The sequence below is a fragment of the Elgaria multicarinata genome, chromosome 2, assembly GCF_023053635.1.
Source record: "Elgaria multicarinata webbii isolate HBS135686 ecotype San Diego chromosome 2, rElgMul1.1.pri, whole genome shotgun sequence".
Classification (NCBI taxonomy): domain Eukaryota; kingdom Metazoa; phylum Chordata; class Lepidosauria; order Squamata; family Anguidae; genus Elgaria; species Elgaria multicarinata.
Window position 1 is genome coordinate 142874275 of NC_086172.1, and position 27247 is coordinate 142901521.

Sequence of the window (27247 nt, forward strand, 5' to 3'; positions counted from 1 at the left end):
AAGGTACAAAATGTAAAATAGCTAAAACCAATTTCCATTAAAATACCAATACATAATAAAACAACCAAAACAGTAGTACAGACCATAACCCAAACCAATGATGCATAAAACTCCCATCATAAGATAGATTACTAGTAATTGCATATTTGGAAACTGAACGTGCGAACTGGGACAACCCATATAAGTACAAAATGATGGATTGGTTTCAGACTTTGCTCCCATGAATAACAATACTCCCTGAGCAGAGTTCCACTTGGGACCCTCTGGCTAAGGGGAAGGGAGGGCAGGCAATTTTCACCATTTACCCCCTCCTCATGAAGGCCCCAGCACCACCTCCCATGCTTTTCTGGAGGATCTCCCATCCCTTCGGTGTAGAGTTTTAGGGTATACAAGGCACTTCAGGAGGTGGGGGGAACTGGCAAAAATCCTGGAAGTTCTGAAATGCTTTGCTGGATCAGAAAGTTTCTACAGAGAGGAAGCCTTCCATTCTTGGGGAGGTGAATTCTGCATCCATCCATGATGGTTGTACTGGTTGCTTCAGAAGATAATGCTTTCTCGTTGCTGTTTTTGATAATGCTAAGTGAACCAAAATAAAAATGAGCAACTAGAGCAAAATAACAATGAGTAACTGTAGTATTAATTATTTTGTTATTTGTGGGGAAGGATAGAAGGAAGTTTTGTTTATTGTTTTCTCTATTACCTATTATGGAAACTCAATAAAAAGGAAGTTATTTAAATAAAATCTCTTTGACATTCTGCACTCTAACCAGTAATTCCCAGATGGTGTGGTGTGATGGAATAATTAAATACATAAGTGAAAGTATCTCTGCCCATATCATGATTCACTGCTCTTCTAATTACTATCAGCTGGTGATGAGTAGAATGACGGAATTGGAAGGGACTTGAAATCAGTGGAGGCTGCTGGCTCTGATATCACTTCCCCACTGACATTGGTGACACCAGCCTCCATTGCCTCAAACATCATCTAGTCCAACCCTCTGCTGACGCAAGAAATCTGCTACTACAGCGTTTCTGATTGGTAACCACTTGAAAACCTCTAATAAAGGAAAGTCTACCACTTTCTGAAGCAGTCTGATCTATTGTCAAACAACTTGCAGCATCAGGATGTTCTGCTCATGTTTAGTCAAAATCCCCTTTTTTGTCATTTGAACCCAGCGGTTTGGGTCCTATCCTCTGGAGCAAAATAAAACAATTCTGCTGCATCTCTCCGTCAGGTATAACTGCTTCTTCCAAACACTCCTACTGCAAAGATGCAGAAGAAATACCCTCAGAGAAGAGTGCTCATGCCTTCTCTGCATGAGTCAGTGCTCCAGGCTTGCATTCACCTCCCAATCTGGAGGCAAGCCAAAATTTATTTATTTATTAAATTTATATACCGCCCCAAAACTGAAGCTCTCTGGGCAGTTTGCAAAAGTTAAAAACACTGAACATTAAAAAGTATACAAAATTTTAAACCATCAAAAATATAAAAACAACATTATAAAACAACAGTATCTATTTAAACAACAACAGTTCTGAGGCCCATTAAAAAAAACTTAGCATATGTTGTTAAATGCTGTTAAATGCCTGGGAGAAGAGAAGAGTCTTGACCTGGCGCTGAAAAGATAACAAGGTTGGTGCCAGGCGAGCCTCATCGGGAAGATCATTCCATAATTGGGGGGCCACCACTGAAAAGGTCCTCTCCCTTGTTGCCATCCTCCAAGCTTCCCTCGGAGTAGGCACTTAGAGGAGGACCTTAGATGTTGAGCGCAGTGTATGGGTAGGTTCATGTTGGGAGAGGCATTCCGTCAGGTATTGTGGTCCCAACCCAGTCCTCTGATTTATACAGAGGACTGGGTTTCTTTGATGCTCAGTGATTCTTATCTATTTAAACTAAATCTTGTTCGCTGCCCTCCAGGTTTTGAGCAGAAAATATCACCTACCAGAAATTTGAAAAACTGCTCTAAACCCAGGATTCTCCAGAGATCAGAGACCTTAAGGAAGCTTAAAGATCCAAGCTCCTCTGCTCCTTTTTTTTTAATGGCAGCCACAGAACGCGACAAATTCTAAACTGGAGCAGGAAACAGCATGCAGCCATCAAAATAAAAGCCCTTGATCTTTGGTAGGTGGTCAAAGGAAGCAGACAGAAGCAAGTCTTTTAAAAGGCATGCACAGATTTCCCCTTGTTTAGGAACATTAGGAAGAAAAGAAACAGTTCTTACAGTTAAGAAGATTCAGTTTTTATTTGCTACAATGAAATGTGAATAACCAGCTAAAATTCAAGTATATAGTGCTTGGAATTGTTAATCCTTATGTCCATGAGCAGAATCTGATTCAATCGCATTTGCTATTAACTGGTCTCTAATTATTATTTATTACATTTTTATACTGCCCAATAGCTGAAGCTCCCTGGGTAGTTCACAAAAATTAAAACCATTCAAAGTATAAAACAAACAGTATAAAAATCTGATATAAATGTCTCAAGGCCTGAGAGAGATTCAGTAAGTCAAGAAGTTCAATATGCCAGACAGCAGCAGCCCTTGAACTGATTGCTACAAGGAATATTGATAAAAACTGGGGCAAACTTACTATAGTTGTGCTTAAGAGAATAGTAAGTGGGTCTATTGCTATTAGCCACAAAAGCACAACTGAATAACATCATCCACATGGTTTCCCCCTTTTTAAAAATTAATCTAGCCACTGTGGTCAAACTGCAGGTAACACTTTAATTCAAAATAAGATATCTAATTTGTAGTGTTAAAAAAGGAAGTCTGTCAAAATTACTTGATTTCATGAGACAACCCATATAACTGATCCTACTGTGTCTTTCTGGCCTTGTTCTTAATAAGAAGTTTAAGAGATTTATGAGAATATTTTTTGGAAGCTGGAGCACACATAGGAAGCAGCATAATGCAACTTCCTCTGTCTCCTCCCCGCCCACAGGATTGCCCCCTTTCCCAGTCCCCAAGCCTGGAGATGTAGCTGGTGTGGAGAGAACCATGCCAGTTATGGGGGGGGGGGGGGCACGGTTTTTGGGCTCCAAGGTAAGAGCCCTGGTTTTGACCTCTGATCCCAGAAACTGAACAATACCTAAGAGCAGAAACCAAACAAGTGCCTAAGAGAACAATCCTATGCCCCCTAGACACTGTCTAGGGGACATCACTTTCTCACACCTGAAATATTAAAGCATAGTTTGCTGCTTAAAAATAAATAAAGAGATCACTATTAAAAGAATAACATTCACTTAGCCCAGGGGTGGGCAACCTTTTTGCCCCTAGGGACCACATATGGCAATAGGTGGGTTGTTGAGGGTGAGCAGAGGCACACACATTTACATCCATCCATCCATCCATCCACTCCCCATTCACACATTTACCTTCCCTTTATCTTTTCTTCTATGTTGGATGGGGTGAGGGAGAAGATCTGTTTCTCTCAGCCTAGCAGAGGAGCTACTAATAGAGAAATATATGTGATTTGGCCATTTAAAAGAAAAGTGGGTGGAATGAGCTGGGTCACTTCCTCCTTGCTCCAGAAAGCTCTACCAATTTATAATGACTGCTTATTACTTTTCCTCATGTTGAGAACCATACTTGCCCCTTTCTGCATGGGAGTGCATGTCTCCTAAGTCCCCCTCCCCACTTGCTGCTCCTTTTAAGTGGGGGAAGTACACACTATTCAATCAGGATGGTTCAATAACCACCTACATTCAGCAATCAGACACTCACTGAAAGGAAAAGTCAGATTAAACAGCAAGCGTCAGCCTGAATGCTGGGAAAACAGCAAAGGAAGCATACTCGTCTGTACTATTTGCAACTAAGATGCAACACAAAGGAAGGACCACCTGTGCTATGTACCATATGTTTAAACCCCAAGAAAAGTGAAGATAATTCTAGTCCAAAAATATTTCAACTTGTGGTATATGTTGCATTTCTTGTTCTTAACTGTGGAGAAGAGTACTTAGCAATCCTCACAAGAAATGCACAAAACAAATTCTATTTAAGGCTCAATCCTATACATGTTTAGACAGGAAAAAAGGCCTACAACTCCCAGCATGCCTTAGCCAACATGGCTGCCTGGGGCATGCTGGGAGTTGTAGGGCTTCTGTCTAAACATGCATAAGATTGCACCTTAAACTCCTTTTCATTTACATAACCAAGAGCATGTCTGTGGTTTTCCACAGTCTTTTCTCTGATCCAAAGGGCTGCAGCATCCCTACTTATACTAGAGAACCTTATATAAGTAAATTTGTTCAAGTGCTTCTCTATCAGCATCTTCTTCCAAGAATACATCATAGTCCAATGGTACTGTTTCTACCCAGTGGTTGAGCTGAATATCCATCTGAAAAGAAATTAAAGCAAAAGTATTTTTATACCTGATTCTGTTTCCAGGGCATATAAACCTCATGACTGATGACAGCAGGTAATAACAGGATATCCTGAATGCTGTTAGCTGCCTTGAGTGCAATTTTTCTGGGTAGAAAGACGGGGTACTAATCAAATCAATAATTAACATCTAAATAAAATATCGTTGCACCACAGGACTATTATGGGCAGTCTTCAAGGAATATTAAGGGAGTTTTAGTACGTTGTATCAAATACAGGGCTGTAGCATTGGCGGTATTAAGCCGTTGCTTGCAAATACTATGCACCTGGTGAACCTAGCAAAATCACAATCACTTTTCTCCCTGTTATTGGTACACATAGCTTTTCCCATTCATACATCTTATTTACAGGCTCTCTCATTCACAGGACTGTTTTACAACATGGTAAGAATCTGAATAGAAAATTAAGAAGGGATCACTTTATCCACAAACTCAAAACGCAGCACAGACATTCAATATATTATAAAAAATTGATTCTCTGAATGCTGTACAGCTTTCCTTGATTTCCAGGTAAAATGTGTTAGTGATTAAACTATTGTACAGCACAGACGAAACTATCTTAGATACTGCCCGTAAGCCACCATTATTCCTTCTCACAGTGAACCTGGGTGGTTGAGTGCTTATCTGTTTGGAAACAAAACAGACAGTGGTTTCTGCATGTTTTGTACCCCATCCAATGGTCTCATTCCACAGATGAAACTTCTTCTGGCATCAGAACCAGTAGAGCGGTGATTTCCCGTCACCCCACAGCTCTCCATCCACCCTCAGAATCTGTTCCAGAAAGCTGGGAGACCCTCCCCCAAAGCAGATTTTTCAGGTGACATGGAGGCTGCAGCGCTGAGAGGGAGAAAGTCCTGATGCACTTGCGGACGACCACTAGCATTACATTGTATTTAACTCATTAATAAGAATAATGCTTAGGAACTAATGCTAGTTATGAAGACGTCTATAGTTTTATAAATTAAAAAGAAAAATAAATTTAAATACCTAAAAATTGCCTGACAGGGATTTGCGATCTTCCATGATGTATGGAATATTGATGTATCAGTTGAGAAGGGGGGAAAATAACCCTAAACTAAATCAACTGGAGAGGAAGGGAGAAGAGGGTATTAGTCTGCCCAATTCCTTACTGATTTGAAGAAAGTATCCTGGAGGGGAGAGGATTAGGATTGGAGTGGGGGGTATTTTACTATGGGCTTAAGGAACACCACACTTCCTACACTGTACAGGGGTGTCTTATGAAGAAGAAGAGCAAAGAGGACATCTTTTCCTTTTCTCATTCACCAGACTCCACCTCCCTCAAGGCCAATATAATGATAAAATGCTCAGATTTATAGTGCTGGCAGCACTATAGAAACATGGGGAACGGCTTTACACCAGGCTATTTGTCCATCTAATCCAATATTGTCTACCTTGCATCTCTCCAAGGCCTTTGGCAGGAGGGTCTTCATACCACTTTTAGCACATTAGGAAAAGACTTCAGGGTGAATGGAAACAAAGAAGGTATCATTTTTACCTTTCCCTCTCCTGAAACTGCACCCCTCCCACCAACAATGCCTGAAAAGGACTACAAGGCTGGCTGGAACTATGAAAAAGAGCAGTTCTCTTCAGGGTTGGGGTTACGAGGTGGTCCAAGACCTTTTTTTATTTTATTTTAACTTCAAAAGCACTTAGCCACTGCCCAGCTGCTGCACACTTTGAAATGGAGCTGCTAATGCCCCTGGAAATGACATGATGACATGGCGGCATTCTCAGGAGCATTGAATGGAAAAAAAGATGACTGTGGGGTGACTACAGGTTTTTGTTTGTTTAATTTTGTGTATTCCTTGAGTTTGTTGCAATCGTGCTGTTTTGATAGGAAAGATGCAATTTTAAAAAAAACTGTGGGAAACTGCGTCAAAATTATGCAGTGCATCCTTAGCCCCTAACAGGAGTGCTCCTGTGCAGGGTATCAACCAGATTAGAGCAAGAGCCTTGTAGTACTGTTTGGGGCTTGCCAGGGTGAGGGGGAGAAGTTTCCGGAGGATGTGGGGGAGGGGGAAGTCCCACTCTCTCCCCACCGTTCTGAAATGTTCCTCTTGCTGTGCTATAAAATGCTGAAGAACTAAGGTTTGGGGCTGACTGCTAGCTCAAAATCTGAATACGGTATTGCCACATGTACTTGTGGGGAGGTTTCTGGAAAACAGGAAAAGGAAAAGGTGTCCTTTTTCTCCCTCCTGAAACTTCTTGATGAGGAAAGGAAACTATTAACTTTATAACATGCATCCACTAATCCCTCTGTTCGTGATACTACTAATGTGAAGATGATGATTGATTGATTTTTATTTTATTTATTTATTACATTTTTATACTGCCCAATAGCCAAGGTTCTCTGAGCAGTTCACGGTTAAAACCATAGAATACAACAGATCAACACATAATATAAAGTTTAAAAATACCATGTAAAAACAAAACAAAACAAACAAAACAAAATGATGATGACGATGATTCCAATTGGTAAAAAGCCATTAATAATTTAAAACAATAAGCCTTTAAAACAGTAAAAACATTAAAAACTACATATTTAAAAGGCTAAATTGAAAAGATGCATCTTTACGCCCTTTCTAAAGGCTAGGAGAGCTGGGGCCAATCACAGTTCTTACACGAGCACATTCCACAGTTTAGGGGCAATGAGGGGCAGGCCCTTCCATACGTTCCCAATGAACAGGCCTCTGCGAGTAATGCTGTCCTCAACATGACTCCTGGAGATCTTAGTATAATATGGGGGCTTGAAAAGGTCAATTTAATCCTCCATTTTTTTCTCCCCTTCCATCTTCATTTGACATGTTCAAAATTCTGGAGGTCCTGGAAGCTCACAGATCCCTTTGGGCTGTATTTCGGCTTCTAAAAGATCGAGACAGCAATCCTATGGCCCCTAGGCATAGGATAGTTCAAATTCCTGGATCTCAGGTTGGAGACAGCACTCCTATCTTGGAACCTGAGCTCCCCTCCCTCTGCCCATCCTCCTCGCAGCTGGGATGGAGAAAACTGCGCTGGCTGCCTCTCTGAGGTCGCAACAGGAACCTCGGAGGGAAAGTAAAGGGTGGGGAGGGGACTGGAGAGGCCAACTTACGAGGAATTTTCCAGCGTTCCCAGCCTTCTTCCTTCCACTCCCTGACACTTCAGCTAGATGGGTGAAAACACCCATCTAGCAAAATATGTTTGGGGAGGAGCACAGAGGCAAAGATCGCGTCTGTGCTCCTCCCGCTTTGCATAAGATGCCTGTCAGCCTCCGAGTTTGGAGTCTGACAGGCATCCCAATAGGATGGTGCCCTTATTACTTTTAGGGTGCAATTATATGCATGTTTAGAGAGAAAAATATCCAGCATGGCTGGCTGAAACCACACCAGAGTAAAGTAAAGTGACTTACAATGCAGATATGCCTTCAAATAGTATGATATCTAAATGCATAAAACTGACATAAAAGGACAATATTCAGAAATCACAGTGAAAGTATTTGTCTCCTATGACACTCTGCTGCTGACATAAAGGTCCCCACAGTTCATCACAAATACCTCAAAGAAAGGATCCAGTGTGAAATGGCTGGAGTAGATTTTATCAGCACATTTGATTCTGTATATTTTAATCTTGATTAAGGCCACAAATTTCTCTCACGCGACAGGATTTAATTTAGTTTAGGAACATAGCATCACCCACCACTGCTGTTGTGATGGGGTATACTTCTTACCTTGTATACATTTGAGCTGTAAGAGACCTACCAGACTGTTTGCATTTCAGGGCTTTTGGACCCCACCGTTAACAATTTTTTTCTTCTATATTCATGTATATAAACATCTGCCAAATAAAGATAACCATTAATCTAGTGTGTGGGATCTAGCCCTTGAATTTTATGCCAGAAGAAATCTTTCACCTTAAAGTTACCATAAGACTTTTATTTATCTAAGAATCCATCACCAAGCCGCATTTTGAATCATGTGATCACATTTCCATTTCCTGTGGATCAAGCAAAATCACATCTCCTCTGTGATAGAAGTGTACTATTGATCAGCAACTTTAATGATTAGTGTTTTATCTACATAAAGCCGCATTCTCTATAAAGAGGACAGGCTTGACAGCTAAATCGTTTGAAAAACAGTTACTTACCTGGAGATCTAAAAAGGATTTCTCAAGGCTTGGGACGGTCACTAATAAGGAGCCTTTCTTTCTTACGTTTTGACTGATGAATTTCCAGGTTCTAGGCAAAAAGTATGTTTAGATTTCTTATGAAATAACCCTTCCAGAAATTCCTAACATGTAGAACACAGAATGCTCCCAACAAAGTGGAGTTCTCACCTATCATTTGGTCTTGTGAGTCTCTGCTTGAGCTGCATATGAAAGGGCAGGACCCACAAATCCTGAGTATGGGCCTGTTCAGACAACATGCTAAACCATGGTTAGGCCCTTTTGCAGCAAATGGTTAGTGAGTGTGTTTAAACTATGGTTAAATAACCACCATGGTTAGGAATGGTTCACACAATACACTAAGCCAGAATGTTTAGCTCAAAGTACTTAACCACTGCAGCTTAGCGTGTCATCTGAACAGGGTGTATAATACTGGAAGCCTAGCTTGGCCTGCATGAGAAAAACAGCCTTTTGAGGAATGTGGCATCAAGTTGGATTTTCGACTGTATATCTATTTTCTTTGCACATCTACACATTTATTTTGTCATGAAAGTCATAGAAATATATGTCTCTGGTGCATATATTATTCTATCATACCTGTAAGAATGACTAAAATACAAATGAAGAACAAGCCACTATAAAAAACATTTGCAGTAACATTTAGTAGAGTTTTTGTAGAAGTAGGGCCCATAGTGCAGTCTGGTTTAATACAGGACACAAGTCATATACCTCCTTTGTAGCACGACCTTCAGCTAACATTTGTCTGCCTACAGTATTTTTTTTAAAAAAACTTATTTTAATGGATTTAAATAGAGTAGCTAACCCTTCAAAAATGAAAAAAGATGATGATGAAGATGATGATGATGATGATTATATCCTGTCTTTCCCCCCAAAACTGGGACTCAAGGCAACTTTACAAATTAAAACATGTACAGTTAAAATAGAGATATACAAAAAATAAAACAATTAAACAAGCTACAATAGTAAAACATTTAAAATATGAATAATTAAAAAATCCAATATACAAACAGTGTATAAACAGAGGTCCAGACTACTCCCCAAAGGCCAGCAGGAACAAAAAAGTTTTAGCCTGCCTCTGGAAACACACCAGGGACGGAGCCAGTCTAGCTTTCCTGGGAAGGGAGTTCCAGAGCTCCGGGGCAGCCACCAAGAAGGCCCTCTCCTGGGTTCCCACCAAGCGTGTCTGTGATGGTGGTGGGACCAAGAGAAGGGCCTCCCCTTAAGATCTTAGAGGGCGGAGATGGCAAAACTTAAGGCGTTAGGAAGAGAAAAATCAACAACCTCATTTGTACTAGACTGGAAACCTCTGACAGAGTACCATATTTCTTCAATTCTAAGACGCCATCGATTCTAAGATGCACCCCGTTTTTAGAGATGTTTATATGGGGGGAAAGTGTATCTTAGAATCGAAGAAATATGGTATATACAAGAGTTGCAAAAGAATGATCTATTTGTGGATTCTATATATAATCTGTGGGGTTTTTTTTACATAACACTGGGCTAGTTAAAGAGTAGTAATTGACAGCCTATGTCTGATATGAAGATTGCCTCAAATGGAATATGGCCTTATATATTTTGTATATGTGTTGTGTATCATATTATTAAAGTATGTGATGTTTTGTAATGTTGTTGTTTTTTCTTTCTTTCTCCTTTTTTCTGTTCTTTGTAGAAAATAATAAAATTGTTGAATTACAAAAAAAAAAAAAAAAAAGATCTCAGAGGACGGGAAAGCTCATAAGGGAGAATATGGTCTTTCAGATAACCTGGACCCAAGCTGTACAGGGCTTTATAGGTGATAACCAGCACTTTGAATTGTGCCCGGAAATAGACTAGAAGCCAGTGGAGCTGTTTTAACTGGGGAGTTGTATGCTCCCTGTAACAAGCCCTGGTCAATAAAAGAAATTGTAGTCCTGTAAATATGCACCCCAATAGACGTCTTTACAAGAGAGTGAAGATTTATAAACAAAGACAATGCTAAAAAGCAATCACTTGGTCAAGACCATCTTATGGTATCATCTGTTTGGCACACAATTTGAAAAAACACACAAAACCTTACATGATTCCATTGTTATAGCAATCCACGTGACCCACCCTTTCAAAAGAAAATACCAAGCACAACAGTGAGCTCAAGATATAGAGTGAACCAGTAGGTAACCTTATACAAATTGCGATCAGCCAAAATATGAAAAAAAAATGCTTCGTGTTGTGGAGGTCTGATAAGTGCCAGAAAGACTTTTTAGTTTTGGGTTTTTTTAAAGCAAGCTGATTTTAATAAAACAATTTTTCTTTTGCCAAGGTTACAAGAACTGAATCTGGTAAATAAATAAGCACAACAGAGGGGAAATTGACTGGTTTCATTCTGAGGACAATGTAATTATAGCTGCTGCTAGAGCTTGGTCAATTTTGAACTTTTATCCTTAATTTCAATTAGGTATTTGCACCCCAATAAAAAGGGGAACAAGTAATATCTCTAATGTTTGCAACTTACATTTAAAAAATTGACTATTAAAAAGTGGAGATGGGGGACATATACAAGGCTAGTTATATTCTATAATACATGGCTTACCTGGCCTGTTCTGATCTCTCAAGGAAATATTCAAAGACATTATTCATTATAATAACATCTGCATTCTGAAGAAGTGAAGACTGAGTACAAATGTCTGCATTAAGCACCTGGAAGGAAATAATTTTGTAGCTTTTAAATATAAAATATCATCTGGTGATAATCCCATCACTAAAAACTTCAGATTAGGTAAAAGTTGCCTCTTTTAACCTCTCTTGCAGTCTTTTTCAGTGTCCATCGCTCATCTCTTGACCAATCCATTATGAAACAATTTTCCAATAACATAAACAACCATTCAACACATTTTTTTTTTAGTCAAACCAAATTGCAATTGGAATATGTGTGTGAATTGCCCTCCACTGAGCTCTCCAGGGACCGGATATCTTCAGTCATCAGCAAACAAAACATTTTAAATTGCTAAAGTATCTCTTCAATATTATGAATATTCTTATTTTATCATCTTCCTCTGGCCTTTTTAAACTCTTGAATGGAACGTACAGGATTGAGGCTGTTATACAGTCGTTTTGAGCCAGCTGACGTTTTCAGTCATATTCATCTGAAAACTTCAGAGGCATTACACCACTTATCTGTGCAATTGAGATGGTGCAACATCTCCCCTCCCCACTCCAACCCCACCCCTCAATTAGGCTGTACCCAACCCAATACTAGCTTTAATGTAAATTATGATGCACTAGCGTAACAGACTTCTAGTACAAAAGTGTTAGCACAACAAGTTTTCATGGGAATCCTATCAGACCAGCTTATGCTATTGGTGCTGCGCTAGAAGTCCTTACACGAGTGCAACATCATTTATGTTAGTGTTCATGTTCAATTGGATACTGCCATTGTCTGGAACACTGATTCGCTAATCTGAAATTTCTCTGTAAATAAAACAAATGCTTTGTATCACCTTTATTCTTTCATCCAATTGGTATTTTCCAATGACAGCTTCCTGCAACCGGCAAAAGTCAGAATTCATTTCAACACCACAGATCTGAGACGCTGAGCTGTAAAAAAAGGCCTGAAATAAATAAAGAGGAAAGCTGAGATTTTTTATTTTTTTTAAAAAAAACAGACTAAAATGTAAAGTTGAACTTCACTGGAATGTTAAGTTTCATTTATCAATAGGACTTGCTTCCCAACTAATATGTATAGGATGAAGTTGTAAGAATCTCAAGACATTAAAGATTTGCAGTCCACCCTTTTGCAGAGGGGTTAGCTGCAAACATTGCTAACAATACTGCTTAGCCCAACAATAGAAGGTATATCCCCAAAAAAACTTCTAACTGAAATTAGGATGAATGTTTGATTGGAGAGCCTGATAAACATCTACAGGTTTAACTACAAGAAATTACAGCAATCCTATACACACACTTATCTGCGAGCAAGTCCCATTGAACTCAATGAGACTTCCTTCCGTGTCGCTATGCACAGCATTGCACTATTAATCTGTGATGGGAAAGGCACAAATTAAAAAAAAAATTACACCCCCAAACATGTGTGATACAGACTATTAAGATGACCTTAAAATATGATATGATATTACAGTTTTTGAAACCCTGGCTTGAAAAGCAGTCTCTGCAGATGAAGTATGGCAAATTGCCCCTTCTATAATGGAAGCCAAGAATACGATGAAAAGAACTATTTTTGAAAAAAACAAATGTGGATGCTTTATCTTGAGGCTATCTTTCATTTTTAACATCAAAAAAAGGTTTCAGCTTTCCCATAATATGGCTAATAATTAACACAAGATTCTACTTTAAGATACATTTTGCAAAAATTCACACTGCATCTACTTCATTTGTTATAATAATTTGTTGAGGTAATCCTAGGAAATAAGTGGATCCTGCACAGAAGTGACAAGAGTATCTATACAGCATCCTTCCATATTAGGACTAGAATCCAATGCAAAAGCTGTTGTTTTTTATGAGCTATTTGTCTCCTCAAGGCTTTTTTAAACATACCATGGCCCCAATCATAGCACAGCACACTACACCAAAGTAGTGTAGAGGTTAGAGTGTTGAACTCAGCTTGGGAGACCCAGGCCATGGCTAGATGGGGCGATATCCAGGGGATCGCCCCGGGATCATTGCTGTGCGTCCACATGATGCCCAGGGGATCCTGGGAGCAGGGAGGGATGATCTCTTCCGTGCCCTGGGATATGGCCCTCACTTTAATCCCGTTTTTTCCTGTAGTCTCGGGCTTGTCCTGAGAACATGGGAGGTGTGGCCGTGCGTTCTGGCTCCTCTGTGCCCATCGGGGGTGGGGTGGGGGAGCAGGAGGTGATTTTCTTTTTAAAAAGCCCTTACATTTTGCGCTGGAGCACTCCTGCGCTCATTTCCAATAAAAAACAAACAAACAAAATGGCGGGTGCAACGTCCTCTTCCTCCCAGGACGTCACACACACGTGTAGACTGACAGGGAGCATCTCACGATCACCATATTGCGAGATTCTACCCCCTCCCTCCCTCTACACCCATAGGTGTAGACATGCCCCCAGATTCTAGTCCCTGCTCAACTATGAAGGTCACTGTGTGACTTTGGGCGAGTCACTGACTCTCAGCCTAACCTGCCTCACAGATTTCTTGCGAGGATAAAAAAAGAGAGGAGGAAGATCATGTACACCACCTTAGGCCCCAAGGAGGAAATGTAGAATGTAAGTGTAACAAATGAACAAATACAAACACATTTGATGCAGGATTTCAACTTTACCTACAAATGTGTATTCCAAAGACACACTCAAGGTGGCTAATGTTAATAATCAAAGCATAAAACCATATAAGAAGATATAGGGCTCCACCACATGTGGGAAAACACGCTCCCTACCATCGCTTCTCTGCTCCTGTTTTCGTTGCTCAGTTACTTCCTGTTTCAAAACAGGAAGTAAACAATGAGCACGAGGCCTATTCAGTAGGCTGTTCTAACCCTGCTGCTTCTCCTGCACACAGCAGGAGAGAGCAGCAACTTCAAGGTTTAAAATTATATTGGACTTCCTTGAGAGTTTTTTTGTTGCGCAAAGAAGGCCAGAAGGGGCGGAAGGCACATGGGAGGCAGAAAACATCATGTGAAGGACCTGCGAAAAATCCCAGTAATGGGCGTGCAACAAAATATAGCCCTTTAAAGCAGCAAATAAAACAGCCAAAACCTAGTGGGTTGGATCCACTGCTGGCACTGCCAACAGATTTGATTTCCTCTCCCACTACAGTCCCCCGTGGTCCCACAACCAGCTCTCGAAGGCAGATATTGGGAGGAGGATGCAGCGGGGGAGAGCAAGGGTGGGGGGGTTCCATTGTGCACTGTTGAATTTAACATAAGAGCAAAACTCAACCCGAACAAGAGAGTTTCCTGATTAAATACTTTATATATGTATGATCTATACAGTTGCTGAACAGTAGTAATTATTTTAGCTATTATAGAGAATAAATCCAAGTAACATAATTGGAATTACCAAAGATGCATCAAAATAAACGCCAAGCACAATACCAGGCCAAATCATTAGTTGGCGAAAGACATACTGGCTAGTAATAATAACAAAGTAACTGAAATATGCACCTTTTGGCTTAGAGAAAAGAATGCATATGTCATATCTCTTCTCTGGGTTTGGAGTATGATGTCTAGGACTCACATTATGAAAAAGTTTTTGAACAAGTTACAGTAACAGTAAATAGCATAACTGCAAGCCAGCACCATGAGGAAAAGGAGAAGGAGGAAAATACATCACAGAAATTGTTAACAATTTTCTGGAGTGGATTTTACCCCAAATAAAACTGCACCAAGTCTGGAGCCAACATCGACCACAATTTTTCCTGTCAGGTCAGGCAGAACATGTTGATAGAGAAACTTCAGCTCCATGAGGGAAAAGGAATGGGAAATAAACTCTGGAAAATAAGAATAAAATCAAAGGCACTGCTGAAACAATTATCAACTAATGTCAAATATTTAGTACAACATGGACTACCACAAATCTTTCCAAAGAGAATTCGCATTTTGCTCTTGTCCACTGACAGGAATACTCCACACTCAATTGCAGAGATCTTTATCATCATCTGCTGTGACTTCTGGTAAATGTCAAAAATAGCTATGGATGTGATTCTATATTTTTTTACCTCAGTAAAACAGGATAGGACAGCAGCATTTAGACATATTGCTTACATTTAAGAAGTACAGCATAAATTCAGGGGAACTACAGCAGAAATAATGCTTTGAAGATTACTTAGGCAGGTTCTACACTACTGCTTTATAATGGTATTGGCAACTGTTGGGGCCCATGACACATTCCATATACCATTTTCAAACTGCTTTCAAAGTGTTATATCTTGCTTGGTGCTGATCTGGCCTTTGTTGCAGGAGTGGGGAAACTGTGGTCCACCTGCAGTCCAAATCTGGCTCTCCAGGGTACCGCAGATGCCCCCATTCCCCCACAACCACTTATCATTTGGTGGTTTCCTGGCTTTCATGCAGTTTTTCCCATGCTAAAAGGTTGAGATGTCTCTCCTAAGGCTTAGTTACCAGCAGTAAGAGCTTTACGCTACAATATGCTGGTATTTTTTGGATCCACCCCTTTGCCTTTGGCCATGACCACCTGGGATCTTCTCTGATACGGAATTCGGCCCTCAGGCTTCAAGTTCTCCAACCCCTGTTTACGGAGGTTAATTATCGCGTAAGTGCTGTATGGTGCTTCACATGTTAAACAATTCCTGGACTTGAATGAGTTGTGAACAGAATGAAGTACAAATTAAGAGTCGTTTTCACACATGCAGTGAACACTATATCTGCAGTCCTTACTCCAGAGGTTCATGTTATTCAGCTGAAAGTCTGAACAGACCCTACACATACACACAAGTGGAATATATGTAGCCTTTCTCCGTGCAACTGGTATCTTGCAAAGCGTAGGGTTTCCAATTGTGCACATATTCGTATGCACAAGCTGTTTAGACCAGGAATGTTTTAAACCCACATTACAATTTGCACATTTGCATCGTATTTTACACTATGAAATGTGCATGTTCTAGCTTTATGGCCCTGCCTTTGCAGTACTAAATACAAGCTTTAGATCCAGTGCAGGAGGAGGAGGAGGATGTGGGGTCCACCATCTATTATGATGCACTGAATAACCAATTCTCCAGTTCCTGAATTTTCTGATTCATTGTAACAGTGGGACAATGTTTCCCATCACATTCGGGTCCCAATAGTTAGCAGGTGCTTCCAGAGCTCCCTCCAGAAAATACAGCCCCGAACTGATAAGACTCTGAAGACACCGCATATTGGATTTTGAACCAAGCCTTTGGATCTCTTTCAGACACACATGAAGCAATGTTGTAGTTTGGCCTGCAGATACATCACATAAATGCTTACCTAATGGTGCTGTCTGATGTGAGCCACATGTTACGCAGTAGCTTCTGCTCATCTTCCCTTCTTCACATAATGAGTCAATACAGTCATCATCATAAAGGAATGCATCAATATGAACAGTGGGTTTTGTTTGTTCATGTAGCTAAGGAAAAAACATAAAACCAAACAAGCATTTTAGCATTTTTCCCCAGTGCTAGTTTGAACAAAGTATAAGCCGTAGGAGGGCCTTGCGTTCCATGTGTACCTGAATTAGTTATGTTTCCCAGTTATTTTGTATTGTACCCCCTCTTTTAACATGCTTTTTCTCTCTGCAAAGGGTTAGCATATTCACTGGGCTAGTATGCATGATCAAAATAAGCCACTGTGGCTTATTTAATAACACAACTCGCTAACCCACCCAGTGTGGGTTGTTGTTGAACCATGGGTTATCGTGATGTCTGAATGCAGCGCTTTTTCTGCAGGGTGGGTTATTGCGCTGTCAAAACACAGCATGTTTTCCACAGAGTTGCTTGTTGACTATGCAGTGTGGCTTGTTAACCACCCTGAACAACTCAACAACAAGCCATGGGGTCTCAAGGTGGCTTGTTCGAGAAAAATAAACCACACTGCATGGTGAACAAGCCACCCTGCAGAAAATGCATTGTGTTCAGACAGCACGTTAATCCACCCTGCAGAAAACACACTATGTTCAGACAGCATGTTATCGTGTTGCCTGAACATAGAAAACATGCTACGTTCAGGCAACACGATAACCCATGATAGGTTAGCATGTTGTGTGAATCCAGTCATGGTCTGTTGTAGGGTTATTGGACAGTTGTTTCCCTCTCCAACAAACTATGCTTCATGGGTTCAAACAACACAATCAGCAACACCCAGGTGGTGATTATGGGAATTGCGCCCCGATGCACTGCGATTTAAATAAGCCATGGTGGCTTAAATAAGCAGTTATTTTGAATGTCCAAACAACATCATTATTTAAATAAATTGTAGTCATGGACAGGCATTTCACTTTGAGATCCCACATGGCTGCCTAGGGATGCAGTTCCAAAGTGGCAAAGTTTTTGCAGCAGCAACTGAAATGAGCTCTTCCTCCACAGCACTGCTGTTGCTTGGGAGCCTCAAGGCCTGAGAGAGCGCCTTCTCCCTTACCAACCTGCCCGGTCACTGCGGTCATCCGAGGGCCTGCTCCTGGTGGTTCCACATAGATCCATCCTCCGATTGGAGTCCACCAGGGGAAGAGCCTTCAGCGTGGTGGCTCCCCTCCTGTGGAATTCCCTGCCTCTGGAGGTCAGGCAGGCGCCAACCTTGTACTCCTTTCAGCACCTCCTGAAAACATCTTTATTCCAAGAAGCCTTTCCTTAATATGCAGCCTTGAATCTCTGTTTTTGCTTCTTTTAAATTTTGTTTTAACTGTTTTATTCTGTTTTTATTTTTCATTTTATCTTGTACACCGCTCCGAAATTTTTCAATGGGGAGCGGTATATAAATATTCTAAATAAATAAACAAGGCCGTGTATAAAGCTAATGCAACAGAGAGGAAAGGAAAGGCCAATAGTAGTTTAAGGGTGCTAGAAGCAGGAGGGGGCAACCAAGAATAATCAGATGAGGAGCTGGGTGAGTGGCTAATATGCAAGGACCTACAGCACACCAAGAAAATAGATTGGTATCCACGGGGGACTTACAAGCTACAAGGCCCAAACATCGTGGAAGGAAATAAGTACCCTTTACAGGGGCCTGATCCAGGCTGCAAGCATATCACCATAAGGAAAAAAATTGCAGGCTAAATTGCAGAACATGCTTGAGTATCTTTTTGCAAACTTTATATATAAAATATATGGCATGTCCATAAATCATGTAAGATTTGCTGGAGCCAATTAGCAGCAGCATTACAACAGAAAAAAACAAGCATTTCTACTCTTTTAAAAGAAAGTTCTCAAGATCAACTGTCCTGTAATGCTGTGTTGGCTTTTTGGACTCCCTCTAGTGCTTAGACCAAACTATTGCCAATAGTTCTTCCCAGTACCACCTCATATTACTTTGGTTCCTAAATACCAGACTATCAACATTTATAACTGAAAGTCCTCGTTTTGGTTCTCCTTTCAATGTCCCCGCTTTTACTGTGGGCAGCATCCAACGTTGCCACTCCACTTACACCACTGAATGCAGGACTCAGGTAAGCAAGCTCTAGCACAATGCCAACAGCATATGCTGGCATGACAGGTTTTCTGGGGAGATCCATCACACTAACATATGCTATAGGTGTTGCACCACATCAATGGTGTAAGCGGAGCAGCAGTTTTGGATACGGCCCTAAGGTATTTTAAAAACCTGCTCACTAGTTGCTACTTATATTTAACCTCGGCATTTACACCCTCCAACTGTACATATCTAGAATTGTATTTCTCTAGAATTTAATATTTTCCTTCCCTTTTCCTCTGGGCATTTTCTCTATATTTACTTGACTGCAATTTTGGTTTAGGAAATATTTAACACAGTAATATTTCTACAGAAAACCATAGTACTGAGTTTAATAATATATGAGGAAAGTGGGTTACAACCTGCAATAAGCAAGGAACAAGGGAACAGTAATCTAGGTCCCTGAGAAAGGAGATATGAAATGGCAGTAGAAGAAATAAATTTAGAGTACAAATCCTAAGGAACTGCCAGTTGATAATCGGAGAGCTTGGAGAAACCTTTGTCTATCCTATGCCTTGCTTGCAAGACCCAGTCAGGGTGGGAGAAGAAGAGAGGTGAAAATGCCTCTCATTTCTCCTTTTATTTACAGTTTCAGTTAGGCAAGCCTTTCGGCCCATCTAGCTGACCTACCTTGTTGTGGGCAGGACAGGAGACGGAGAGGCTTTAAGATCCTGCAGATCCTGGTTTCTCCTCCTTTCTCTCTCCTTGTCCCACCCTTTGAGCTCTTCCAGTGCCACTGTTGCGACCTCAGAAGAGTAGCCAGTGCAGTGCTTTCTGCAGTGGCTGCAAAGGAAAGGGTGAATGATCTGATCTTGGATCATTTCCTCTTTCCTGTGTCTACAGCCTTGGGAGGAGTGATTCGACATATCCTATGGTCCCTGGGGCACTCTCCCAGGGACCATAGGATATTTCAGTTACAGTATTAAAGCCATGTTTCATTGTGCAACTATTAGCTGCCTAGAATTAATGGATTTTAATAATTTCTTCTCTGTTTCCATAAAATCTAAAAGGCTTCAGAGTACATGGGAACACATCTTTCACAAAACATGCCCTGCCTGGATGAGGGATGGTGGATGTCTTCCTGCCAGCAGACCATCTTTTGGGGCTCACAAAAGGAGTGAAGGAAATAGTATCCAGAAATCACAGATGAAACTACGGCACAAGACACATTCAGGCCCTTGAAGGACAACAAAACATTGCTTCAGGAAGCAAAAACTGCAAGTTAGCATTTCAGAACTAGACGTGCACTAAAACACTTTCCATGTTTCTTGTTAGACATTGGAGTGACCTTTGCAAACCCCCCCCCCCTTAAAATGTAAAAATAAAAGCTGGAAGCAGCACTCTGCATAATACCTCTTTATATAAGCACCATGTCAGAGCTGAGCTATAGGTAGGCATCAAATGGGAGCCAGGAAACAAGAATCATGCCAGGAAAGAGAGATAGGAAAGAGTACTGATGCCCAGGCAAAATCCTGGCCTGAGTAGAAAGCCTTTATAGCCCTTTTGTGTTGTGAAAAACCGAATGGCCATCCTGGGTGGGTGGAGCTACTCTAGTACCTCACATCTCTTCACTTCCCTCCCACCTGTGGGCCTTGTGGCTTACCACCACATGAGGCAGCTCTGCAGAAAGTTTAATTTTCATAGGGGATGGAATGCGTATTCATCCTGTTAAACAGACAGATGATTTATTTAACCTTCAAGGCCCATAGTGATAGTGGACATGCATTGCATGCAAAAGGTCTCAGGTTCAATCTCTGGCATCTGTAGGTAAGGCTGGAAAGAATTCTGCCAGAAACCCAGGAGAGCTGCTGCCAGTCAGTGTTGACAATACTGAACCAAGTTTGACTATGTATAAGACCGCTTAAATTCCTGAAGTCACAGGTTCCTGTTTCTGGCCCAAGCATCTCCTGACAACCTCATGAATTGCACATAGCAACTGTCTGATGGAAACTCAAAATGCACATCCCATAAACAGGATGAGCAATCAGGAATCCATGCCCTGTTTCCATACAAGCAACAGAAGCAGTAGCAGCAGCAGCAGAAAGAGGAAACATTGATGTGGAGTCCACTGGAGAAAAGAAAAAAAGGAGAGCCACACGATGCCCAAGTTCACAATTAACTACATACCCTAGAAACCACCATCAGAAGAATATAATACCAGCACAATCCAGATGCAAAGTCCCATGCCAAAGTAAATTGCCCTAGAATTGTCAATCTATGTTGCATTGTTGGTTATTGTGGACTATTAAGTAGCAATGCTTGAAAATCAAAGAGAGTCACCATCCCATAGAGCTTAGGGAAACCTTTTGAAAATAAATTTCATTGCACAAAGATTTCCCGTGTGGCTCTCATTTTCAGTCAATGTCATGTAATATACATGAGGTACCACTTTCAGAACCTGCCTCATCTTAAGAGGTTTAGTAGGAGGGCTTTCTCTGCTGTGGCACCCTGGTTGTGGAACAAGCTCCCCAGAGAGGTTCGCTTGACACCTGCATAGTTTTCTTTCTGTCGCCAGCTGAAGACCTTTTTATTTTCTCAGTATTTTAACACCTAATTTAACTTAAATTTAAACTTTGCTGTTTTAATCTCATATTTTAACCTATATTAATTTTTGCTGTGTGGTTTTATTCTGGTTGTGCGTTTTATATTGTATTTGTGTTTTAAATTTGTTGTTTGTTTTTATGCTCTTCATGGTTTTAATATTTGTGAACTGCCTAGAGAGCTTCAGCTATTGGCCGGTATAAAAATGTAATAAATAAATAAATAAAATAGTCTTTGCCCTTCTGAACTACTGGCAAACATCTAAGCACTAGTGACAACTTATTGCCTTTATTTTAAGTTTGTCCACACACAGCTAAGCCATACCACGAAAGGCCTGTGTACGAAATCCTAAAATGTGATGCTTTGCCACCACTCCTCTTCAGGTCCTGAATCTGGTTTGTTGACAGAGCCCAAGTATCAGATTACAGCAAATAAAAGTGACTGTCAGACCTAGCTCCTGTGCAGCCAAGGGCTGAGGAAGGTAAACTGGAAGATAGCAAGATCAGGCCTTTATGTTTCTCAGAAGACCAATAATCAGGCATGAGCTGGAAGCTCTTACAGGGGCCTGGGACCATCATATGACCTGCACTGGCCAATGGCTGGTAAAGCTTATTCTCTGCAGTTCTCTCCTTTGGCCAGAGAAGAGCATTGATACACAGAGAGACTGGGCTTAGACAATAGGCCGCAGCTCATTGTGGGAGCCAACTTGGACATACAATCCTCATATGGAGGTTGTTGTGTTATTCTTACCGGGTTCACAAGACACAGCATATTCAAAATGTTGGCCACAAGCACCCTGCACAAATTGCAGCCTCACTGTGGGTTATATAATGGATTGTGTTTTCCAAACAGCCCCATTATGCTTCTGACAAATATTTATCAGGTCAGTGGTTCATGACCTGAACTAGACTCACCAAGGTTATTCAGCACACCAGCATCGGAACAAAGCCTTAGGTGTCCCAAACCACAAAAACACCAGCCACCTTTATGAATGTACAAGAAAGTCTGATCAGCTAAACTTACTTTTTGAAGAGCAAGGTGCTCTGAGCTGAGGATTGCTTCAGTGGGCAAAGAATGTCGAAGATCTTCAGCAATACTTCTGAGCACAACATCATCATTATTGGATGTGAATTCATCAAAGTCATCTACAAAAAATAATATAAAGAACATCATATGGTGCTGTTGGGCAACAACCATACTTAACACAGAAGTGATTTGCACAGAATTCCAGTTGTGCAAGATTTGTATTAGAGGAACCATTTTTGTTGCTTATCTTCTCTGCAAGAGACAGACTTACATGCCGATAGCTTTGCCATTCAAAATGCATCAAGAAGTAAAAAAACAAACAAGCCAACAGTACATCTTAAACATGTATAAATCTACCAACACAGCAATATTTGCTTTCACCAAAGTTTTATTATTTCAGTCAATGATATATTAAAACATCAAAGTTGCTTTTGAAGTGTTGGAAGAATGACAAAAACTTGACATTGCTTGCCTTGTACATTTTTGACACACATTCTGTTTGAAAGAAGTTATAAAGAAAAGTTTCCTGGAACAGAATTTGAGAAAATCACGAAAGAATGGAAGCACAGATCAAGATGAACATTAATGAGTCATCTTCAATCATATGAAATATCAATGTGATTAAGGCTCCAATTTGACCTGTAGGCTATTATTACTCATTTTATCCCCTGTAGATCTATTTTACTACACAGGGGCCTCTCCAACCTAGACTATCTTCCCTGTTGTCAATTCTAGTTTTTCCCACTTAAAAACACCCCTTCTAATAGTGAGTGCCAAGAACGGAGCAAGAATGGAGCCACAAAGAAAGAAGTGGAAGGCATGAGCAAGCATGAGAAAAAACCCAGGTTTTCAGATGTACAAAAACAAAACAAAACATTATAGCCCAACGAGGCCTAAGCTAGCTCAGTAGCTATGGAATCCCAATTATCAATTGGAAAAGAAACTGGGTAAGGAAATGGAATGCCCAGCTTCAGCCCCTTACATCTTCTAATATTTTGAAGGAGGAAATGGTTGACTGCTTGGTTGGAACTCTGAACAGATGCAATCCTGTTAGGAGTCAGTGATATCTGGCCTTGTACATTTTGGACACACATTTTGTTTGAAAGAAAACATGAAGAAAAGTTTGCTGGAACATAATTTGAGAAAATCATGGAAGAATGGAGTGAAAGCACAGATCAAGAAGAACATTAATGACCTATCTTCAATCATATGAAATATCAATGTGATTAAGACTACAATTTGAGTTCCAGGTCTTGTCCTTTATGTTGATTTCTTTCCACCTATTTACAGAATGCTTGCATATGTCATGCTAGTATGGCAGCCTCAGAACATAGCACATTTATTTTAAATTCATTTCTTGTTAGTTCAGTAAGTACCTGCAACAGTTCCAATAATAATCTTTTGTGTGCATTTATGTGACGGAAGGTGCAAACAGTATTCTACTGCAAAACTGGTTCTACAGCCCAATCCGGTTTACCACTAGAATGTTTTGAGGGGAGGGGGCTTAGGGTAAAATGCAGACTGCCCAATATTAAAGCAGCAGATAGAACACCTCAATAATTGAGAGCTTTGAAAGAGCTAAAACTAACTCCACCTCTGTCAATTGTAAATATGTCACTGTTATAACTATGGCTACATAAAATACTGTATTTATCTACCTTCTATCTTTAACCACCTATCTAACTATGTGGAATCAATTGTGGAGAAGTTGGGGTAACAACCATCCCCTGCACAAGATTTCCCAAACTGTCACAGGCTGAAAGTCACACATATGTGCTGTCCTCCTGCTATCAGGAAAAATCTCTGGCAGCCCTCAGCTAGTCATTGAGATATATTGGGTTTGTGTCTATGTATACTATTTATATCTCTGTGTGTCTATCAATATAGATATAAACACACCCACCCATATCTTTACGTGTGTGTGCGCGTGCATGAGAGAGAGGAGGTGGGGTCATATAAACTAGTTCCTTATTAAGTTTATTGAGTGAACTCCTGTTTCAAATTTTCATGTAAATAAGGAACCTGCCATGGAACTAATAACCAACTTCAGCATTGTAGTTTCGTGACCCCATGGAGTCAGCCGAAGTCCCCTGAAGCCAGGAAAGCGCCCAGCCTCAAGCAGAGAGATTGCCACACGTTTTCTTAGAGGTGGCTCAGTGGAACTCCCTCCAGGGACAGCCATTATCCAATCTGTCCCTCTGGTTGGAATGGGGAAAGCAGAGAACCATGAGAAATGTTTGGTGTGTGATTTGCCTCCTTTGGACAGAGAGAAATTAAGCCTACCAATACGATGTAAAAACACCTACAGGCTAATTCCCCATTAGCAGTCTCCCTGTCAGCTTAAAACATCCTACTGGAGTGCAGGGAAAGTGGGCTGCAGGGGTTTTACTCTGTACAGCACCATGTACATTGATGGTGCTATATAAATAAATAAATAATAATAATAATGATGATCTGTTACCTTTATTACCCCCGTTTCCATTTTACAAACTTTAGTTGCAAACTCTTTTGAAATGTAAGAAGAAAAGTCCTTTGCCCCTCCCTCGGCTATCACTATCCACCTATTGCCTCCTGGTCACCCTCTGCACTAAACTCTCCTTCCATCACCCCCAACCCTCAAACTGCCGGGCAAGAAAAATGAAGGCACTGAGTTTGACCCAGTCAACACATTTCTCACTTCTCTGTCCTTTATGAATTGCGGGAGTTCTCACAACTTAATATTACCTTCTCCTCAAGTGTTTTAGACTACAACTCCCAGCATTCCTAGCCATAGAAGTCCATCAGCTTAGGCTGCTTTAGAAGAGGAAATAAGGAAACTCATGGAGAACATGGCAGTAATAATACTACAATCCTACACCATTTACCAGGGAATAATTCAATGGGACTTACTTCTGACATGTGTAGCATAGCATTGTTTTTCAATGACTACATAAAAACACCAGATTCAGAGGCAGTACTAGTTGGTAGTAAGTACCAAGAGCCTTTCCTGTTTGTGGGCTTAGTAAGTACCAAGAGCCTTTCCTGTTTGTGGGCTTCTCAGATACATTTGGTTGACCATACAGATGCTTGACTAATTTTTCTTATGTGTTCTTGCAAACCCAAGCCTCCTGAAACGTACATGGCAGGCATCGTGCTAATCATGTACTCCTTCTCTAGTGTGGATACACATGTAGCCGAAACTGTAGTAATTATCAACAGAATTAATAGAACCTGAGAGGTTTGCAGAAATTCAAGGGTTTTTAAAAAGCCCTAAGGCATCAAGAACCTTCAACACATAAGTGGAGCCATGCTGGATCAGACCAAGTGAGAACCGAGCCAATTAAGTGTGCATAAAATGCAGAATGTTAGGAAAGGGGAATGGAATGGAGCATCCTGGCAGACATTCTGAACCAGAGGGCCACACACTGCAACATTTTGTTGCGGACCCCATCTGTAAGAAGCATAAACCTCACCTAGTACACAAAGAATTTAAAACAGGTATGCATACGAACAAACAAGCGAGCGGTTGAGAGGCTGGTAAAATCCGAGGAGAAACGTTGCTTACTAGTCGTTTTCACCCAATGAAGTAGGCGGGGCAGATCTTTCGCTCGCACACCCTTCAGCACGTTTAAGATAGCAAGGCGAGCAGAGGAAAAATCCATGTTTAGCGGCTTTAAAGCACTGCGCACGCGCCTTAAGACTCCTCCGCGATTTGAGCAACGCAATCAGAATACGTCATTAAAACTTCACCTATTCGTTTGCCGACTGTCCCAATTTAAATTCCATTTTAAAACGCATGCGCAAAATTTACCCAATCCCGCCGAGACAAATCTCTCTCCATTTAATAGGCCGAGACGACGCCTCCGAACCAATGCTAGGCGAAGCATGAAGAACACAACCCCGCCCCTTACGTTTGCGTGATGGTAGACGCCCCTTTTAGAAACAGCTCATAATTTCTAAGGGTTGCTGCTACCCAAGAGGAGCAGTAGTGATGATTTTTTAGAAAGACTTTTGGCTTCCACATGGAGACAGTAGAAACCTCCATGTGCGGGGAAAAAGCATGGACGTCTTTAAGAATATACTTAAAAAACCAAACATACAACAACACTTTAAATAAAGCCGGCAGGGTTAGATACTCTTCATTTTAGTAACTTTTCTGTGTCCAAGACGGTAGATAAAGATTCATTTCCTTCCCTCCTGATGAGATTCATTTTTTTTCTCGCCTCGCAAGCCTCCTCGCTTAATTTATAAGCTTCCTTTTCTTCAGCATTCAGAGTACAAAGTATCTTCTTTTCAGAAAAGTGGAAAGCAAGCCACCCAGAGTTAAAAATTAGTGAGAAGGAAAGCAGGGCTCTTATCCATCTAAAGGCTGTGTGGCAAATAGAAATTCAACAGGTGTGGTTTTTCCTCTTTCTCTCCACCCCCTCCCCATTTATAGCGATACAGCAGTTTAGTTCATCCTTCTAATGGTCCAGGAAGTCGGCATCAGTTGAAGCCCAACAGGGTATATAATACTCAGGTATATTCCAGTAAACAATTCTCAGTGAACCCGTACTCTCGTTTGGAGCTTTTGCTTCTGTTCTCACAGGATGCAGTGCAAATATTAAGCGTACACTTTACACGACAATTACATGCGCGTCTACTCAGAAGTAAGTCCAACAAAATTCAGTGAAGATTACTAAGTAAGCAGATCTAAGACAGCAAGAAAACCGTTGGTGTATATCAGAGTAAGGGTGCATCTAATCTGAAATTCCGTTTCCAGTCAGATCCTTTCAGGAAACCAATCTGGAATCTGTCAAATCAGACAGCCTAAATAGATGAAATTTTGCTTTAAATCCTGCTGAACAGGATCAGCAGGGCTGACTGCGGGTCGCTGGGAGTTGTAGTAAGGGAAGGCTGATTTATATTGAGAAGAAGCAGGCGCACCGAGTTTCCAAAACACACTTAGGGTGCAATCCTATACATGCTTAGGCAGAAAAAGGTCCTTGAGGTCTTTTTTTTTTTAAAGAAAACCCCTGTGTAAACAT

At 40.8% G+C, this 27247-nt stretch overlaps 2 protein-coding genes across 2 annotated transcripts in view; one reads left to right on the plus strand and one right to left on the minus strand.

Moving 5' to 3' along the window:
* LOC134392993 (uncharacterized) lies at positions 1-25916 on the minus strand. The gene is made up of 9 exons (XM_063117805.1): positions 25786-25916; positions 22239-22360; positions 16482-16620; positions 14883-15004; positions 12037-12147; positions 11130-11236; positions 8525-8615; positions 3972-4338; positions 1-333 (listed from the first exon to the last, which is right to left on the minus strand). Exons 1-8 carry the CDS (start codon positions 25880-25882, stop codon positions 4222-4224), a joined length of 906 nt encoding a protein of 301 aa, XP_062973875.1. The 5' UTR covers positions 25883-25916; the 3' UTR covers positions 1-333; positions 3972-4221.
* LOC134392991 (signal recognition particle subunit SRP54) overlaps positions 8124-27247 on the plus strand; it is a 61798-nt gene continuing 42674 nt past the window's right edge. The window contains exon 1 of the mRNA XM_063117801.1: positions 8124-8128. The gene's annotated coding sequence lies outside the window, so the exon portion shown is untranslated. The remainder of the gene's footprint in view (positions 8129-27247) is intronic.

Coding starts and splice junctions, on each gene's coding strand:
- LOC134392993 (XM_063117805.1), bottom strand. CDS start 25,882: ATGGATTTTTCCTCTGCTCGCCTTGCTATCTTAAACGTGCTGAAGGGT. Junction 15,005..16,481: donor ACATCAGACAGCACCATTAG/GTAAGCATTTAT, acceptor CTTATTTTCCAG/AGTTTATTTCCCATTCCTTT. Junction 12,148..14,882: donor TTGGTGCAGTTTTATTTGGG/GTAAAATCCACT, acceptor TATTTATTTCAG/GCCTTTTTTTACAGCTCAGC.